Here is a 21,305-nt window from a genome sequence, read left to right on the forward strand (position 1 = left end):
GAGTAACTTTGATATCTATAGTATTGGCTGAGTAAGAATAAGTCAAAGATTGAAATCAAATAGAACTTCATAGATTGAAATGAAATTGATGGTGGAAATCAAACTATGATGCTTCTTATCTCAAAATTACATTTTTGAGACATTATCCTGGTTTTCACAGATTGTGACACATAGGAAAATTCTAAACGAAATACAACAGAAATGTATGTTTACATTCTCAAGTCAGAAAATTCAGTCACCTTTAAGATAACATATCTAAGAAACACATTAGTACATAAATAAACCTTTAGTTACTTTAAAAAAATCTGAAATCACAAAAAATGTGAAAGTTAACGGAGAACAATAATGGGGAGTAATAATTAATTAGTATAAAGTAGCAAAAATCAAGAACAATGAGTGTAGTTGCAGAATAGTCTGCATTTGGCTCAAAAACATGTATAATTCAATTCAATATTATTTATATAATGCTTTTAACAATGTGCATTGTTCTAAAGCAGCTTTACAGGAGAAAATTGTAAAAACACTAAAAGGTAAAAGACAGCACAGTGCATGGTGTTAGAAAAAGCAAGATCATTCTAATAAATAATCAATAATATCTAATCTTAAAGATATTTGTTTAACATGTTCATCAGTTATCATTGTTCTGCTGGTTGCATTTTATTAAAAAAATGGTGTAGTGTTAAAATCTGAAAAAGGAGGTTCTTGTTTAAATCTTCTGAAGTGGTCTGTTTCTAATTTAGTTGCGATTCTAACATTTGCTTTTTAACAGAAAAATATGATTTTGTGACCAAAGCTGCTCCGTTTGACCTCAGTTAGATATGTGCTGTGAAAGTCCTTCTAACTCTTGAATCTCTTTGGAGACATCTGAAAAACACATTACATGGTGTCATATCTGAATATTTATTGATTTTTGGACATTTAAAATATTTAGTCAGAGCTTGGTTTCTTACCAAACATGGTTGTTTCGCTGGTTTTTGAAAGCGAGTGCTCCACTGATCTCTTCAGCTCTGATTCAAGAGTTGTCATTATATGAAACTGTGTGTGCAACATAGTTTGAAATATATTTCAATGACTTGAATTTAAATGATGATGTAACAAACTCACATAAACATATTGAAATATTGATGAAACTCATCAGCCGGTCTTTGTAACATTTATTATTCATAGGGGTGGCAAGAAAGTACCTGTAAGTTTTTGAACATCTTAAGCACTTCATCTTTTGCCTCATTAAACATTTTAGGTTTTAACTCCTCAATTGTATTTGTTATTATTTTCTCCATCCTCATCAGGCATCCTTCCCCTTTCTCTTCTGCAGCTTCTACAATACAATTCATTAGAAAACAAGAACTACAATGATTTAGTTTTTTTTAGATCAGATCAATTGTACAACACCATTTGGAAAATGTATACATATTTCTGTGTGTAATGAGTATTAATGGTTTACTCTGGTAGCCTTGAGTCATTTTCTTCTGAGTGATGGTATAGATGGATAAGTAGATTTCCTTCTTTTTCTCAATAATGTGTGTCCCGAGTATTATCTTCAAATTGTTTTCCTATTAGAGGGATGAATTGCAGTAAAACATGAAGTTATGCTTAAAGAGTAGCTAACATGACATCATGAAAATGACTTTCATGCAGTCTGTTATGTTGCCGTGTTTGAAAGTAAGCTGTCTGCCAAGTTGTAAGTCCGAAGGTGAATAAATAACAAAGTTATTTGCTTATAAAAATGGGAGTCGACTCTGAATCACACAAACGAGTCGTGGACTCATATCTACGTCACTATACATAGTCCCCATCTACGTTTGGCTGAGACTGACGCGAAAACTTATCTCTCCTCCCCCAAACACTGTCACTCGTTATAACAACAGACTAGACCATCTGAATGATCACATGACACAAGGTTAGAGGGTAGGCGGGGCCTAGACGGATGAATCGCGGAACGAATCATTTGAGAGTCAGTCAAGAAGTAAGGTACGAATAACTGGCTATTATTACGAGATTATAGTGTTTTTACACATTTTATGTACATAAACATGTTGTAGGACACTCCATAAACCAAAGTAAGGCCTAAAAAAACATATGTTAGGTACACTTTAAACAAACGTATTGACATACAAATTTCAACTTTTGGCTTTTTTGGACTTGAAACCGTTGGTTTAAACTGACCAATACCTTTCCGCAACTGACACAGCACTGTTTCTGTGGTTATATTTTAAAGGATTAGTTTTGCCAAAATACAAATGTATCTTTTATACAACATGACATGAGGGGGGAGTAAATAATGACTACATTAGATACACACACTCTCTTCTGTCTCTTGAATGAATACGGACATTGTGCATTATTATGAAATACAGGTTCCTGTTAATGTTTGGATAAATTATAATAAAATAAACCACAGACACACTGGACAACTACACTCACCTGTGTTTTGATGAAATTCTCAAAGTGATATTGCATGGATGCGCTCGGGGAGACACGCTGAAAGATATTAAACTTATCAAGATAGTCTTGCATTGATTTCCCTTTCTTGTCATTGGCATCGACACTGGAAAATAAAAATGTAAAATTTGACAAACCACTCTAAATCAGTTCATAATTTAGTCATCCAGGGTGCGTTTCACACACGACAACTAAACTCAGCTAGCTGAAAGGAGTTTGCATATGATATGAAAGAGAGGAACTTACGGAAACATCAATTCAAACTCTGCATTAATGTTGTCATACATGTGTTTGATCAAAGACTTGTTAAAATCTATAGGTTCATTCCAGTTTTGTGGCCAGTGGCACCCATTTTTCCTACACATCGCTTGATATGTATTATAGCACAATTTGTTTTTCTCTGGTCGAACCTGAAATAAAAAAATGTGACTAGAGTTAGAGTGCTCAGAATTTTGCATAATAGTGAATGCGTATCTCCACAACAATTGACTTCCACTTACAGGCAATATTACGCCACGTGTGGTCTTAACAAATGATTTCACTGATTCTTCTACACCCTTTGAGAGACATCGCTCCAGAATCTCATAAAGTGAATCAAACTGACCATCCAGTATCTTCAGTTTCTTTTCTAGACTCTTCTCCAGTTTCATCTGGACTCCTCTTTTTGTCTAATTTATAGGACACAATCATACAGTAGAAATGAATAACAGAACAACAAATTAGATGCGCTATATGGACCTTTCCATGTAAATCCCTGTTATTATATTTCATACCATTTTTTTATCTTCATCCGGTTGGAAGCTTTGGATCAAGGACAAAATTCCTTTTGCTTCATTGATATAATCTCTGGTAAATTTTTCGCTGATGCTCTTGTTAAGGCTTCTGATGACATTCTGTAGCCTTGGGATCTCTAAAGATAATTTTGAAATGTATTAAACCATTTTATTACTGCAAACATGTAAGACTCTTACTTCCTTGCATGATACTTTACCGGTTTCAGCAGGTTTCAGATTTGATTTTTTATCGAAGTATGCTGTGGAGTTTACAGTGAAAACATCACTAATGAATCTCTCCTTTGATTCCTGTATAACAAATATCAATGAAATGCATGCATAATTTCTGACAAACTACATATTTTAAAGCACACCCCAGTCTGTACAAATGTCAAACATACATGACAAAACCAAATGCACCCTCTTCTATTAAAATTCACATGAGACCCCAGGAAAAATGCATCTGTGAGATAAATTTGAATACTACAGTAAGTGATGAATATGCAGATCAATATTGTTTATATTGAGAAGTAATAAGCTACATCAAAAAAAAAACATTGAGTAGCGGTACGGTAAAACACAGACATTTTTTTATGTTTTCAAAAAATCACAAAAACATTCAAAAGCTTCAAAGACATATACTTACTTTACATGATTCATTTTTAAATTTTTTGTTTACTGCATCCTTTGCACGTTTGTTTCTATGAAGTATGCATTGTTTATACAGATCCTGGAAAAAAAATTCACACATGACAGAAAAGCATTTAAGTGAAATATCTGTACAGAATAAGCATAGGACTTTTGGTCCCATAATTGGTAATATCCGAATATTTGGATAAAAGTTGTAGTTTATGGAAACGGAACTACAATCAAATGGCAATTCAATGTTATGTCATCAGACTTTAAATTCTGAAAATGTATAAAAAACTTTTGCATCATACTGTAATAACCACAGGGAATGTTTTACAACATGATACAAAATAATCATACATACCATACCCTAAGCAAAACTTAATAAACATATATTGTGCTTTTCTAAACATCTTTGATGTGTACATTTAATTATACCATGGTCTGTCTGTAAACTAAATTCCGATTGGCTGCAAGGTGTGCATTAAAAGCATCAGTTTCATCACTGTTCTCTCTCTGAATGATTAAGTCAAATAAATGCTACAAAACTTATTGACCTCGGTCCAGTATAAGCGGGATAATCCAAAACTAGCCATGTATTAAAGGATTTTAAATTAGTTTTGCAGAGGATTACATCAGAGAGTACAAGGTGTGTGAGTGCATTTATTGATAGATTGGTATGATATGACATCTGCATCGGTGCAGTTCTTGTAATTGCAGTTTACATAATGTTACTGGACCAATACACGGTTGGGTTTCTCATCCAATACCTGTACGTCTTCGCTGCGTTCACCTTCAGCCCTTATCACAGTGTGATAGTTGTTTTTTCTTCCAACAAAAATGAAGCGATTAACACCCATGCAAACATACTTTAGAAAACAATTTATTTTAATTTACTTTTTAAGATTTAAAACATATTAAGGTGTATCTCGGCATTACTTTATGCAGCCATGCACAGAAATGGTTAAATACACTGATCATTGTCTGAAAGCAACAAATGGCACAGAGAGAGAAACATCATGTGGAGTTATTTTGTTTTGTTTTATTAAATACATTAAGTAATAATGAATCATTAGTGTATCATGATACATTAGAGTAAGAGTAGAGTAAAAGGATTTGTGTTTTATTTTAAGTAATTGATTTATAAAATTGGCAAATTGATAATTCATGTTGTTACTTTTAATGAAACGTGTGTACTTGTGTTTGTACACAGTGAATAATGAATCAGGAACTCTTCATTTTAAAAAAAATCTACATTCCCAACTCAAATTTTCTTGTGAGTGGTCACATCTAAATGTTTCAATTGTTTTTACAGTGTTGTATATGGCTCAGTCAGTACTCCTACTCCCATATATAAAATATAGGGAATACAATGAAATAGTGACTGGAATAAGGTTAGTAGTATACAACCCTACCCTATAGTCAAATCATATTTTTTTAATCATACCCTTATTGGGGGCTGAGCCCCCCTAAAATGAAAATCCTAGAATCACCCCTGGGTATCCCTTATATATCCGACAATAGATATCCATCAATTCACATAATATGTTAAACATTACAATTATTATATACAATTACCTGACCATCTCTTAAAATGTCTTTCTTAGCAAGCTGTTCAGATCTAACAAAAAGGAAGACAGTTTTTGATTTGTGTATTAATATATTTGTTTGTCCTCAATGATGTTAATGTTGCAGAAATTTAAAGACACAGAGCTTCTTATTCTCACCTAAGATATTCTGCTGGTTTCATTTCATCAGTTTTAGTACAGATGAAGTTTATGTGTTTGCATTCTCCTCCAGGTCCCAAGTCTTCAATGCAGTGGTCTAATATTGCCCAAGGGTTTCTGTCTGATTTTGCACGCTTGATGTTACTTACTATCCACACAGCAGAGCACTCTCTTAGTTTCTAAATAAAAAAATAATAATTAAATGGATCTACTTTTAAAACCAGGTATATGCATGCTATAAGATATTTTAATAAATCTATAAGATTGTATAAGACCATATTTAAAACATAGAAAAATATGATGTCAAACAATCCTTCAGAAGGATATAGTGTTTACAGATTTCCATAGGTTATCTCTGATCTTGTTGCAGTCTTCAGACCCAGGAAGATCAACAAAAACAATGTGCTCCAAGAGATCCTGACAGTTGGGAATCTTAATTGTCATGGTCTTCACAATCGGCCAGTAACAGCCACCCTCATCTGAATGTGTAATATAAAAAGTAATCTTATTGGCAAACGTGGAGCTCTGTTGAAAAAAAGAATTTGCTTATTTTAAACTAATTGAGAATATTTTCATCAACATTGTTTGATTGAATATTCAAATTGATTACATTTGAATGTTCTCCACATTTATATATATATAGAAAAACATTTAACTTACACTTCTCTCTGAGATTATCTTCTTGGTAGACAATAATCGCTCAAGTTTAGCGTAGTCGTCCTTTTTCTTTAACTCCTCTAATATCATATCTTCTGCATCAGCTCCAAACAGTGCAGTCATCATATCTTTACAGGTTTGGTCATTTTTATCTAAAGAAGGAATCAGATTGTTCCATTCCTGCAAAAGTATAAAACAGCACACGTCACATATATTCATTTCATTTGATTTGTTTATACAGTATAATAAAATAGCAAAATAAAAATCATAATATAATAACGAGCAAACCTCTTCAGAAATGAATTCAATCTCTGCAATGTAGTTTGAGTCATGTAGATTTGCCTCCACCTGAGTTATGACAGATGTACATGCACCAAAACAGCCAGGGGGCAGTAGATTCTCTTTTTCCATAATTGCATTTAACAAGGAGCTTTTTCCTTCTCCTGTTCTTCCTAAAACCACTATGGTTGCCTTTTTTTTGACTTTCTCCAACTTGGAAATTTTTCCTCTGTACACAGTGATACACGGCATGTACTGTTACAGAAAATTGTTTTTAATAACAAAAGGAATTTACAATAATTTCAAGCACTTACGAAATATATAATGCAGTCTTTCTGTCACTTGTGTTCTCAACTTCTACATTAATTCCTTGCATGATCAGCATTGCTTTCCTCCTTGGGTCAATGTCTGGGTTCAGTTAGGGAAAGAATATTTATAATAGTAATGATTTTACTCTCACTATACAGAAAAAAGGTGATAATACTTTCTCAATTTTGATAATCATCAGTATATTCAAAGATTCATTTTGGTCTTGGACTTTGAATTTTGTCTCCATAAATATGTGTAAAAGGGATGCCATTAATTAAATATTTTATCCATGAGCAAAAGTTTAAAATTACTGTAATCAACTGGTCTTGTGATATCAACACATCACCATGCATGATGTGACCTAGTATAAAAAACTTTTTTAGACAACTCAAATTAATTGTTCAAAATTAATATTACAATATGGTTTACATGTTTGTGTATAAATTCTGCAGACTTAATAGTTGCTGTATTAGAAGAGGACAGATTCAAAATGTACTTGCCTGGCGTCAACAATCCTTGGTCCCTTTTCCTTTTAGTACCTATCAGAAAAAAAATCCACTTAACAAATATCCTAAATCGAAGAGTGTAAAGCAAAACACATTTCATTTTTTTATGTTTAGGAATTTCATACCCTGTTTAGCCATTGTAGCACTGAGTCAAAGTCCTTGTGAGAAAAAGCATATGTTTACATTAACAAAAAATTCTAGTGATTCTACTCATTTATTTGATACCATCATTCATACTGACATCAGCTTACCATCCTCTGCTTTTCATAGAGGAATGGGACAACTCATTTTGAAATGTGACCTCAGATGTGTATAGGGTTTCAGAACGTCAATTACTATAAAAATTGCGTTGTACTGTCAGGTGGACATAACATTTTATAAACATTATTTCCAAGATCATGTGCAACAGCAACGTTTCTTTAAACTCTTTACTAGTGGTGGGCCGTTAACGGCGTTACCAGTGAGACTATTATCGCGCGTTAAAAAAAATGTCGCCGTTAATCTATTCTCAAAGTTGGGTTGTGAGCTGGGTCTATACTACGCAAGCTATGATGACTTTCACCTTGATATTTTAGCGCGGATGTATACCATTTTAACTGCACTGTACGGGGCGAGAACGAGATTTTTCAACTCGCGTGATTCGCGTCATTCGCGGAAGCAGAAGCCGCCTCATCATCTCATAACCAGGGCTTCATTCGCGCGATTCGCGCAGCAAGTAGGTCTATTGGCTCTTTTCATTAACATATAAATCACTCGCGCTTGAGGCGCCATTCGCGTTTGGTCTGAACACAACATAACGTTACTGTGAAATTACCGCATCAAACGTGACGTGCTAACATGGATGCAGCTATGAAGCCGCCGGGTTTGCTTCAGGGAATATTAATTTTTAAGAAGCTTCCCAATAGAAACATCGACAAGACTAACGTTGTTTGCACCTTGTGCAATGCGGAATTGGTTTAAAAAAAAACACTTTCTCTCAACAGGTAGTGGTCTAGCTTTAGTTGAAACCAGTAACTTTGTATTGAGATCTAATGTATTATGGCTCCTGTATGACATATCGCTTGTTGCTCCCTCACTCTTTGTAAGTCGCTTTGGATAAAAGCGTCTGCTAAATGACTAAATGTAAATGTACTGTAGGAGCTCTTCCAGTCTCAAGTACCACCTAAACGGAAATCATCCCTTAGCTAATGCGGAAGTAAACGCAAGTTCATCTTATTGAACATAATTTAATTTTCATCACCAATTATCATAGTAGAACAGCTTTCTCAAGCAATTTGTGATGCATTTTGGAAACAGGAGATGAGCCCCTGGTCTAATGCGCCACCTGGCTTGAGAAACCCGTTCTCAAAGACTTACTTTTAGTCATTATTTGGGTAGCACACATATTCTGAGTGCCTTCGGCAGAATTCAAATGAGCCATTTTAATCTAGATTAATCTAGATTAATTTTGGAATTAATCTAGATTAATCTAGATTAAAAAAATTAATCTATGCCCACCACTACTCTTTACATATTGTAAACTGCAGCTTTCCAACAAGAATATTTCAAGAATATTTTATTTAAGCCAAACCTTTGCCATGTATACTTGGTGAAGTATGGTCAAACTGACAAAACTTTGCCAAGTATACAAGGCACAGGCATGGCTTCAATACAGTTCAGTGTTGCTTGGGGTCTTTAACCCCAAGCAACACTGAACTCTGACACTACGACCCCCCCCCAACTTTACAAACTGTGACCCGCACCAGTCACTTTGTGCGTCACTGCAGCAATGATCTCTGCCTCATCAAGCATTGTCTGAAATCTACCTCTTCTGACAGTCTGATAAAAGACTGTTCTTTGTTTTTCTTGCACTACTCGCATCTACACAGTTTTGTTTTATTTAACTGGTTTGCACTCTATCTGCCATGTGCCTATTGTCACTTTATCTCTTTTTTATTTGTTTTATTGTTCTACAATGTCCTCCTTTGTATATCCATATAGTTTGTATGTACATATGGTTAAACCGTATTTATCTATATTTCAACGTCTACTGTCAGTGTTTAATGTTAATTGGATGCACCAAGGGTCTGAGAGTAACGCAATTTCAATTCTCTGTATGTATGTACTGTACATGTGGAAGAATTGACAATAAAGCACACTTGACTTGACTTGACTAAAACAGGAAGTCTGTGAAGAGTGAGAGAGTCTATAGTCCATAAGGAAAGAGGGGGCCTTTCCTTACACCTGCATATGGACATATTTTTTTGACAACATTAGGGTAAATTACATTACAAACTTGATGTGAATAAATTTTCTTTTCCATGTTTTAGTGAAGACCATACAGCATTAATGATTGCATGCATCTCCTTACACAAAAAAATGAAAACGTTCATAAAAAGGACAACAAATAAAATATAATACATTTACAAACAGATGTCTTTTAGTTTCATTGGAAGTCCAGATTGTACAGTAACATTTTACATTAAGGTAACATTTGTAAAGCATTTATAAATGTGTTCATTAATGATTTTATGTAGTTAAAAATGTATTATAAAGCAGTTATAACTTAACATTAATAAAAAGGGGTATTTTAACGAAATACCTGCCAAAGAGTGAGCCATTTCAATCAAATGATATAAATGCTTAATAAATGTATTTATACATTTTTCTTATTTTTGTATATTTCATATATTTTGTCACTTTTCAAACGATGTGGCTTACCTGATCCTATTCCGACTGTCTAGCAGTGCCCTGCAGAATGCCTTCAGATTTTTATGCTTATCCAAAGCAGTTTTTTCCCGCTTACCAAGATAAATTCATAACTTTTTTATTACTTTCAACGGTATAGCACAAAGGGTTACTAGCTTGTTTGTTAATGGTGTTCTATTAATGATTCAATTACTTCCAAACTAATAATGTTTATTTAATATTTATTGTAGAAACAGAATGCTGACTCACAAGGCTTCATCTCTGATGTGAGTAATAAATTTATAGGTATTGAAAGCCCATGAAAGTGCATTTTAAAGAAAGGTGGATGCCTGTGAAGTATTCATTAACAACTTCAAAACAACTTATAAATGTTGAGAGTTATAAAATGTTAGCAGACCATGAAATTGTGCCATAATATAGTGGATTCATGTGAACAACTTATTAAGGAGTTATGAACATTAGTAACCTGTGAAAATGCACCTCAATGTAAAGTGATGACCTGTATTATTAGAAAATGAAATTTACAATAATAAGAAAAACAACATAACACCCATTCTCCTTTTGCAAACAACATAGAGATAATAATAAATCTTCTTTCGAGTAAAATAAATTATGAATAAATACATTTATTAATGGCTCACTATTTGGCATGTTTTTCGTCAAAATCCCCCATTTTATTCATGCAGTTATAACTGCTTTATAATGCATTTATAAATGACTTATTAATCATGAAAAAACATAAAAAATGCTTTATTTAGGATACCTTAATGTAAAGTGTTACCGATAAAACATAGTGATGCAATAATTTTATGTGGAAATTTGCAAAAGATACAAAAAAAGAACCTCACAGTGCCACCCGAGTGATACAAAAGATACATGCATTCACGTTTATGAGCTGGGCAAAAATAATGCATGAAATTAACTGTCAGTTACTTAAGGATTTTTCCTTGTTTGAAAATTGTGTAAATATTTGTAATGTTTTTACTTTAATTACTTAAATACTTAAAGAATTTATATGAATGGAAATACTTAATAACTCTGATTGATAATGCTTAACCTAATACAAATAAAATTGAAAGGTTTTGAAGTAAGTTTTTAGGTAAACACAAACAGCCAGTGGCTTAACTGCTGATGTGAATGAGCTGCTAGCACTTAAAGACTTGCGGTAAAGCGCGGATCCTGTGATACACGTCCCAAAATGTTTTTCCCTGTTTGTGTACTTCATAATATAATAGAAAATACATCTATTACAACCAGGGATTTCAGGGGTAAACAGCAGTTGGGGATGATTCCTGTGTACTTTCCACTTATACTTTAGGGCGCCACCTGCTGGGCACCTAAACTAGCACATTTGGCCTCTGCAAATGCACAAATCCCTTTCCCTCCATACATCACACAGATATGTGTTATGCACATAAACCTTAACATTGAACACACAAATCTCAACCATGGTAACAATCAAAAACCGTCATTCATTAAATTAACTCTTAACTCAACAGATAACATACATTAACAACGATTTTAAAGCTTAAAAAAGCCACCAAGAACGAAAACCTTAATCTTTAAAAGAAAAACTAATAAGAAACACAGAATTGAACATGCTGCAATGCATCTTGGGAATTTTCCAACTCTTGCAATATTGCTAGCTCAGAATACACTGTTTTGTAAGTTGGGCAAACTGTCTGACACATTTTGGCCAAAAACTTGAGAAACTAAGTCCAGTCAACAAAATAATCTTTGTTGGAAACATGTTTAGGCCAATTTTGTTCAGTATATGCAAAAACAATCATTTGACTCCTTTAAGTAAAAATGCAATGTTCTAGTTACTTATTTATCTTTGTAGGAGAACATTTTGTATGTATGATTTTTTTCAGTGCATTTTTACTGCAGTAATTGTAACAAAAAATGTGAGTGAATTAGTTTTCAAATTTGTAGACTTTTTTGTAGAGATTTGTGCACTTGCACTGAAGGATTCAATAAGACGTCACTGTTGTGTTGTGTTTGCAGAGAGAGAAAAAAATCTACAAGTTTGCAACATCAAAATTGACTTAAAATATGCTGATTCACATGTATGGCAAACCTCATACAACTACAAATTCCACTCTCACAGGTGTTCAGTTGTTTTGCAGCAAAAATACCTTCATTCACGAGTTCGCCTTGCAGCTAATGAACTGGTAGAGTTCCGAGCATCTTAACCTGTAGTCATATGAGATGCAGGCAGGCTGAGCATGCGACGGTGCTGATAGAATGGTAGCCTTGCAGTGTAAATGCATTTAGTTTAAGACTCCAGGGTGATTGGTTTTCTGGAGTCTGGGCTGGGCTGGGCTCTTTCAATGCCTTTGATGAGTAAAATGTCTGAGAGTTGGCTATTGGTGGGGAGGGTGAGCCATAGATGAGTTTGTGAAATTATGTATTTCAGCCATGGTACCTTTTAATGGAGCTGCCTGGAGGTATGCAAGTGCATTTTTGTAACCAACCCATAATGGACCATTTATGCTTAATCTAACCTACATTTTATTGTTGATGAACAGAATAAATAGCCTATGGTTTGGCTTGAGAAAGTAACAAGAAAACAAATATCCATAAAATACTGTACTACGTCACCACTAGCAAGCCTTAGACAACTATTTCAAATGTTCTTAAAAATGTGTATATTGATAAGTAACTTTTTAAGCTTTGTGCACATTTAATTATTTGTGAATTACTGTCCCCAACAATATATGTAGTCGCATTTTAGCCACTTGTAAGCGACTGCTGTTTTCAAGACACAAAACTTAAAAAAGCAGGTCATTACTGGTGTTTTATGTCATACAATAAAACAGGAAAATATATAAAGCTTTTGTTAAAACCACATGCCTTATTTCAGGAATTTAACTATTGACTTAATTGGACAACAGAACAATAAGTGTTAAAAGTGTTACAAGATGTAAACTTACAGAAAGCAAATGTTAGTGGTGTTTTTCTATGCGCGTAGCACTTTGTATTGTCATGTTTTTGCTTATTAAATCGCAATTTATATGGCTTTATTATAAAAAAATGCCCAACATGTATCAAAAACACAACTCTGGTCACAACATCAGTTGTTTATGTAAGGGATAATGTACAGCCAGCTTGCTGTTTTTGCAGAATAAGTCCCAATGGCAGTGAAAATGCAAGGTCAATTACTGTTTTTTTAATTTCCCTTTTACATCTTACACCTATAGGCACTGAGATTATATGCAAAATATAATATGTGAAAGTCACAACAAAATACCCTCATTTAGCCATCCCCAATTATATCTATTTGAAAGCACAACAGTTGGTATACAGTATGTTTCACATTTATTTTATTTTATTGTACATGTGTTCTTAAACATTTTGTTTGGGCATGTTGACGTGTTAGGTACAAGAAATAAAAACAACAATCAGGGGTAATGAGTCACACCGGGTCAAAATTAGGGTGGGTTAAAATGAAAGGACAGAGGACCACCAAGACAAAACATTTATCAAGCTTTGATTTGATCCAATTTTATTGAGAATGCATAATATATGTTGTTGCATCAGATTAATAATTTAACAGTTTAGATAAGAAACAAGACAGAGCTCTTAGAATATCTGGAGCAGTTAAAACAACACCAGTCTATTCTCTAATTGTCGAGGCAAAAAGATCAACATTGGATTCGCGTAAAATTGTCATATTGTCATAGTGGACATATGTAAAAATTATATTGGAAGTCATTTTGCCAAATATGTTTCTAATAACTGTTGGGAAAACAGTATATAAAAAGGAAGGGGATAAGGATGGAGTATAAATCAGTTAATATCAAGTTGAAGGTACTGAATGTAGATTGTCACCTGTACAGGCAGTAGGTCCTGTTTTGCGAGAAACATCTGAAGACCCACCTCTTTCGTCAACTGTTCTATCCTGTCTATCTATCCTCTTTTGCATTTCACCTTTGAAGGCTCTGTATTCCAATTCAATTCAAGGTTTACAGGAGCAAATAAGAAAATCAGAGAAAGGTAAAACACAGCCCAGTGCATGGTGTTTATAAAACAAGCAAGATAATTCTAATAAATAATATCTTATAAATAAATAATTAAAGGATGCGAGGAACCCAAACTCAAAAATATTAATTAATGGATAATTAATCAATTATTTGCTCTTGATATTCACAAACTGCTCAACAGTTCGTTGTTTGTTATTTGTTGTGAACTATTTCTTTTCCTCAAGTAAAAAAACGTATTTACGTTTGTTAATTTGAAGAAGATTTCTTTGTTTTCTCACCAAAGTAACATCACAGTAAACTTCTAAAAATTAAAGTGCTCAATTGTTTTAGTTTTTTGCCTTAATCAGCTTTGTTTCTTGCTCTGGTACATAGAAGAAGTCAAAGGCTGTTCACAGCAGCTTAAGTGGCAATGATCCAAAGGCATTGGCAAGATCTAGAAAAAACACATGTAGGTCTTCCTTCTCCTTTTTTTCCATTTGCAACTGGTGGCAGATGATGTTAGCATGTTCCAAACATCCAGAGAAATCCCATATGCCTGCCTTCTGCAGAATTGATACCTAAGAATAATTAAAAAAGGTAAATAGTTAGTTTGTTTATAGTAAATAGTTTTGGTCGAAACATATACATATATAGTTACCCCCCCCCCCCTGCGCCCACCATTCATCTCATATCTGAAGTCGGGCCTGATTGCAGTACATAATTATCTAATGGATAGGATAAGAAAAGACATATATCATTTAATGGACTAGACATGTTTTTGTGTCATTCACCACAACAACAGCATGACTTGACTTTGCATATTGCATGTTTACTATTTTTTGCTTCCATGCATGGAAGTCACAAATTGATTGACTTTTGGCTTATTTTGTCCTCTTTTAAATATTTTAAAGTATACAGTGACCATAAAGACTGATACCCTAAAACATCACAAATACCTTTACCTAGTTAAATCAGTTTTTATAAAGACAAATTTTCACCATTAAAAAAAACCTCAACATATAACCTGTTTTCAATCAGGGACCACATATGCTGATAAAATCAATACCTTGCACCATTATTTGCTTTGGAAAAAAGCATCTCCCAAATTCATAAGGTAAAAGTAAATTTTGGTAATGGGATGTTGGAGAAATTGTGTATAAGAAACCCAAACAAGTCTATGACTCCGTATGTTACCAAGAGATATACTTTTTTTTTAATTTCAAGGTAATTTATTGGCATGATTGCGTGTTCTTACAATATTGGAAAAGCATTTAACATACACTCACATAAAGGATTATTAGGAACACCATACTAATACTGTGTTTGAACCCTTTTCGCCTTCAGAACTGCCTTAATTCTACGTGGCATTGATTCAACAAGTGTTGACCCATTGATAGGAAAGCATCTTGCAGTTGATGGAGGTTTGTGGGATGCACGAAGCTCCCCTTCCACCACATCCCAAAGATGCTATATTGGGTTGAGATCTGTTGACTGTGGGGGCCATTTCAGTACAGTGAACTCATTGTCATGTTCAAGAAAACAATTTGAAATGATTGGAGCTTTGTGACATGGTGCATTATCCTGCTGGAAGTAGCCATCAGAGGATGAGTACATGGTAATCATAAAGGGATGGACATGGTCAGAAACAATGCTCAGGTAGGCCGTAGCATTTAAACGATGCCCAATTGGCACTAAGGGGCCTAAAGTGTGCCAAGAGAACATCCCCCACACTATTACACCACCACCATAATTGCATTAATGAGAAATTGAACAGGTGTTCCTAATAATCCTTTAGGTGAGTGTATAACATATAACAAAAGACATACAATAAGTACAAATATTAGAGTAAAATTAAAATAATGTGCTGAGTAAGGCATACATATAGAATTAAACAAAAAATAAAGTATATGTAAGAAAAACGTAATATGCTTACTCAAGTATATGCAATCTCTGCTCTGATCAACCATGAAGCGGATACAGAGATGCACGGAAGAACATACTATATGAGGCAATAGACAAAATGATGTTGAATAAAATATTTTTTTATTATTAAATAACATGAGTTCCCCTTCAGTCGGTCTCTCGAATTTGTGTTGAAAGAAAGACTGGGGTTTGATCGTTAGAACCTGTCATCTCCGAGACACATTTAAAATGCCAATGGGCTTGGCGAATGGCACACACATGCCAGTCTCCGCAAAGTACATACGGATATAAGAGGATGATGGCGGTGGTCATTCAATCCTTTGTTCTTCGTAACCTGTGTGGCCCATGTTGCAGCTATTCCCTCTTCGAGACCTTCTACTGCTGGAAACATACGACGCAGAGCAGCGTCACAATAGACAGCACCAAAAAGGTGGACCAAAATGTGGTACTCTGTCAACGATTGACCAATTTCTCCATTGGGCCACCACAGGAACTAAAGTTAACATCATGAGGTGACACTTTTACATAATGGAACATTCCTTCGATATATGCCATGATTGCAACAGGTTCCTGACAAAACCTTATGATAACTCCAATGAGGCTATTTGAGAGATCAGGGTCTTGAAGAAGCTCTTGATTTAGGGATGTACCCTTGAATTAAGATGCACAATCAAACACAACCCTAATGTTCTTTCTTTTAAGGTACACACCATTGTGGGGTATGTGCCAAACTCATCCAGGCTTACCAGGTAAATTATCTTGTGGCACCTTTTCATTATGACCATTCTCCAAATGAAATCATACATTTCTTATAGTCAGCAAAAAATGTATCATCCCTTTGAAATCTGTTCTTGAGGTTGATAGCTCGCTATTCAGCCACCCTTCAATTGTTAGGCAAGCAAATGTCATCTTGACGGAATGGAAGCCATAGTTGATAATGGCCATCATGTCTAACTACAGACTCTGCTGCAATTTTTAGGAACATCTTGTCTTCAACTGAATTCTCAGACTCCTCACAGGGTCTTTCAGAAAAATCATAATTAAACTGGCACACAAGAAGATCGTTCAGACTGTTAAGTGAGATCCTATTACAGAACACCCTTTGTTGGTCATTTCTGCTTATAGTGAGGCTTCCGCCTAATGGGCCATTAATATGCCCTCCTAATTGAGTTAGAACTGCATAAGGTCCGTTTCCTTGACTATTAATGACCCTTCATGGTTACATAAGCTTTGGAGCATTAACTCCAATCAACAATCCAACTTCTGCGTCAATGGTGTTCAAACTGACCTCTTCAAGGTATGGCCAACATTTAATGTCCTCTTCAGTAGGAATGTTCTCTTTACAAACTCGTATAGAAGCCCTAGTAAAAACATCTGGCAGGAAAATTATTATTACTAAGACTGCTTACTTTTAGCACATACAGTCTGTATGTAAAAACTGGTTTCTCTTTTCCTATAGTCCTAAGAAGTACCTTTGTTCTCCTTCCACTCAAATTCAATACTTCCAGTAGATTTTCTGTACAGAAGGTAGCAGAACTTCCAGGATCAAGGAAGATGTATGTTTTTATTACCTAACTGGCATTACAGGCTTTCACTTTTATTGACAGAACGGCTAATTGTTGGTCTAAGGAACCAAATTTTACTTGTTCTGCGGATACCATAACAATTGTTAAAGATTTTCTCTCATCCTTTATGATACCTTCCTTGAGACCTTTATCCTTCTGAGAAATATGAAGCTCTTTAGCATTCATGTTTTCAACATGCAGAATTGTTGGATGTCTTTTATGACAGATCGTAGAGTCTTAACGTTTCCTGCATACTTTACTCATGTGTGCCTTTAAAAGGCATGGGAAAAACAATCCTTTCAAATTTTGGAAGTTGACCTTCTCTTCAGGTGACTTCAACACTATCTGATGATATGATTCCAAACCATGATTGCCAGTACAGAACAAGCAGGGTAAATGCAAGGCAACACCTGTACTATCAGCACTCTTTATCTCATTTGTGCTGGCAGACAATAGTGATATGGAAGTACCAAAACTTTTTTTCCCAACATTAAAGGACGAAACTCTATGTTTGATTTAATTCCTGTTGTTGAAGACACGACAAATTATATTTAACCAAAAAGGGGGTCTTGAAGTAAATATTTCCAAATAGTAGAGTCTATCTCTGCAATTATCAGTTTTATCATCTATGCCATGTTCAAAAGCTTGCATAAAGGAACAGAATTTTAATGGATATCCATCAAACACTGTAATTTCTCTTGAAGGTAGTGAAGTCAGTCTTTGCTGTTGAATCAAAAGTTGTGTAATATAATTTTGCCGTTGCAACACGTTTGAAAGATTCATACTTGTAAGCTCCACGTCAGTCTTAATGTTTAAATCAATTTGAGTATTTGTAGTTGATTAAATTAAGTGTTTTTATTGAAGTGTCTTATGCTGTCTTTGTGTTACTTGATTAAGATTTGGGGAGTAAAGCATTCTTCGCAAAGGAGTATTTGGGATAGCACCAAGTTGAACAAATTCAAAAGACGGCGATTGCTCAGGTAGCACTTGTTTTTCAGTCAGGGGCTGCTCAGAGCCTTAAAGCGTACGTAACATGACATCATGAAAATGACGTTTCATGCAGTCTGTTATGTTGCCGTGTTTGAAAGTAAGCTGTCTGCAAAGTACCAAGTCCGAAGGTGAATAAATAACAAAGTTATTTGCTTGTAAAAATGGGAGACGACTCTGAATCACACAAACGAGTCGTGGACGCATATCTACTTCACTGTACATAAACGTGTTGCTGAGACTGCCGGGAAAACGTATGTCTCCTCCCCCAAACACTGTCGCACGTTCGTGATGCGTGTGTATCATGTCTAGAGTCTGTGTTCTACGGTGTGAAACTAAATCCGTCTTATTTAAACTACCAAAGAAAGAACGTCTGAGGGAAAAATGGTTACAATTCATTTTTCAAAGAATACCGTAGGAGTGTAACCCCCGGATTCTACTGTGTGCGCGTCATTTCAATGATGATTGCTTTGATAATCTTGGCGCGTTCAGTGCAGGATATGTGAAACGACTATTCTTGAGAGAGGGGGCGATACCAACTCTATTTGGACCTTTTAGCTCCAGCGAGTCCCAACCTTTAAGTGTGACTTTTGATATTTGTCTGAACTTCAAGAAATATTTTCGTATCTTATGTCTGTGTTTAGCTAATGCATATAACGCTAACATTAGCATGTAGCGTTATTTCTGGGATGTTACAGTTTGTTTATCTTGCTATTTACACGCCGGATTTAATTGTTCAATCCAAGAATTCTCAAAGTATTTGTTTCAAGAACTAAGTCGAGTACTACCTGTATTGTAATAACATCTGAAGATATGAACACCGCACACTGTATGCCGTGTCAACTAGTCCATGTATAATACTGTTACAAGAGAATTGTAAATGTCCTTTTTCTTACTGGGATCTGCAGAAGGATGAATTAATTCTCTAAATACTTTAAACGTTTATGAACTTAATAGAATGTTTTATGAAATAATTTTGGATTGGAATTAAATGATTTATATAATTCTTCTTTTAGAGTACATCTCATCAGACCATTGGGTCACAACAAATTTCAAGTCTAGGCTAACGTATTTTAAGATAAATATTACTTTTTACTATAGAATTTATTTCATTGATAAGGAGAACACAACATGCATGTTGTCACACTGAGAGTTTTAATGACAAGAGTTGTCACTTGCCACTGACTAACATCCTGCTCCAGTCGTGGTGGAGTTTGTGGAGGATTAACGTCTTCTTCATCGTCAGACTCGGGCTCATATATTGGTACTGTAAAATCGCCGCCATCTCTATCTACACATATATATAAAGACATCCAACCACATGTAAACCGTAATCCTGTAATGATGGTAGGCGTTCCATTTGCGACAAATGATGAACGCGTTTGACCAATCACAACAGACTACACCATCTGACCAATCACATGACACAAGGTTACCGGGTAGGAGGGGCCTAGACGGGTGAATCGCGGAACGAATCATTTGAGAGTCAGTCAAGAAGTAGGGTACGAATAACGGCATATAATTACGATATTAAAGTGTTTTTACACATTGTATGTAAACTTGTTGTTGGACACTCCATTACCCAAAGTAGGGCCTAAAAAATAATATGTTACCTACTCTTTAAGCTTCATCCTTCTTGAAGTACTCACTCATATCATCCTTGGGTTCAAACTGTTGTGCTGTTATACTGGCTCTGATTGGTAGAATTGAGTTTGCAGCAGTTTTAAAATCTTCTAGAACCTTTAACATTCTTCCACATCTCAGGTTCACTCATAAAATTCTCAAACGCTTCCATTTTAGGTTCAAAACAGTAAATATGCTCGTTTTCTCTTATATCATCAGGCAAACTTTATTGTACAAGCACATGAGCAGTCTTAAATTCCTCAATTGCCATATTTAATGAATTCAAACTCCTTTTAATCATCTATGCATCATCAGAATCTACAGCAGTGTTTTCAGTTCATTCATCTTTCGTGAACACACACTCCAAGTCTCCCTCTACGCATAGCACTGAGTGATACAATGCTTTGCTCAACATTTTTATTTTGAGACATTTCATGAGCCATGTTTGACAAACTATCACACTCAAAAATCCATTGGATCCTCAAGCCACAATGCTTGCACATAAGCAACAACTCTTCATATCACACACATATCCTTAATCAGATCCAACATTTGTAGCAATAGCCACAGCAGTAGCTTTGTAAAAGTTCATCCACTGGATGAATTAACGAATCGTTTTAAGTTCTCTATGTCTTTCATAGATGACTTGTCCCTTTGAGTGAAGGTCTTGTTTGGTTCTACCACAGGCATCACCTTATAGTTTTGGGAGTTTTTGACTAATGTTACGGCTTTTCTTCTGCTTTTGCCATTTCTAGTTGGAAAGTATATTTGACGCTAATAAAGACTTCATCCAAAGTAATTTATTGTGTCAAAACTGGATTCACTCCAAAACAAACTGTGATTACCTCTGTTACCCATCCCACCTGCCTTGCCACATCACTTCCTGCCAAATATGGCTACATACAGGAAATGCAAAGACTGGTGCAACTTGCGCCTCTACCACAGGGGGAGCACTATAATATGTGTCAATGAACATAAACAATGGACATAGATAGCGTGTTACATACATAAATATGGCATCTACACAGGCTTATTTGAACCATTCACAGCCACTCATTAGTTTGAAACGGCACAATTTTGGCAATTTTTATTAAATGTGCCATCTAGCAGAGTGGAGATGGGACTTTTTAATAAACAAAAATGAGGGAGCCTCAACCACTCCTTAAACCTGTTTTATTAAGGTAAAAACACATTGACTGAGCACATCTCATTGATGTGGTGAAATTATGAA

The 21,305-nt window shown here is 34.9% G+C and overlaps 1 protein-coding gene across 1 annotated transcript; it reads right to left on the minus strand.

The window, feature by feature from the left end:
- Positions 1 to 837: 837 nt before the first annotated feature.
- LOC130416141 (nuclear GTPase SLIP-GC-like) lies at positions 838 to 6,760 on the minus strand. Its single transcript, XM_056742240.1, has 11 exons — positions 6,518 to 6,760; positions 6,233 to 6,409; positions 5,909 to 6,097; positions 5,573 to 5,751; positions 5,424 to 5,466; positions 3,434 to 3,524; positions 3,216 to 3,352; positions 2,939 to 3,110; positions 2,689 to 2,842; positions 2,425 to 2,548; positions 838 to 864 (listed from the first exon to the last, which is right to left on the minus strand). The coding sequence occupies exons 1-11, from the start codon at positions 6,758 to 6,760 to the stop codon at positions 838 to 840; spliced, it is 1,536 nt and encodes a 511-aa protein (XP_056598218.1).
- Between the last annotated feature and the right edge of the window lie 14,545 nt (positions 6,761 to 21,305).

Source organism: Triplophysa dalaica, chromosome 25 (genome assembly GCF_015846415.1).
Source record: "Triplophysa dalaica isolate WHDGS20190420 chromosome 25, ASM1584641v1, whole genome shotgun sequence".
Classification (NCBI taxonomy): Eukaryota; Metazoa; Chordata; class Actinopteri; order Cypriniformes; family Nemacheilidae; genus Triplophysa; species Triplophysa dalaica.

What these genes read in the sequence shown, in the direction of transcription:
- LOC130416141 (XM_056742240.1), bottom strand. Translation starts at nt 6,760, where the DNA reads ATGCCGTGTATCACTGTGTACAGAGGAAAAATTTCCAAGTTGGAGAAA. An exon ending in GAGATAACCTATGGAAATCT is followed by an intron (nt 5,752 to 5,908) that starts GTAAACACTATA and finishes TTTTTTATTTAG; the next exon opens with AAACTAAGAGAGTGCTCTGC. An exon ending in ACATTTTAAGAGATGGTCAG is followed by an intron (nt 3,525 to 5,423) that starts GTAATTGTATAT and finishes TTTGTTATACAG; the next exon opens with GAATCAAAGGAGAGATTCAT.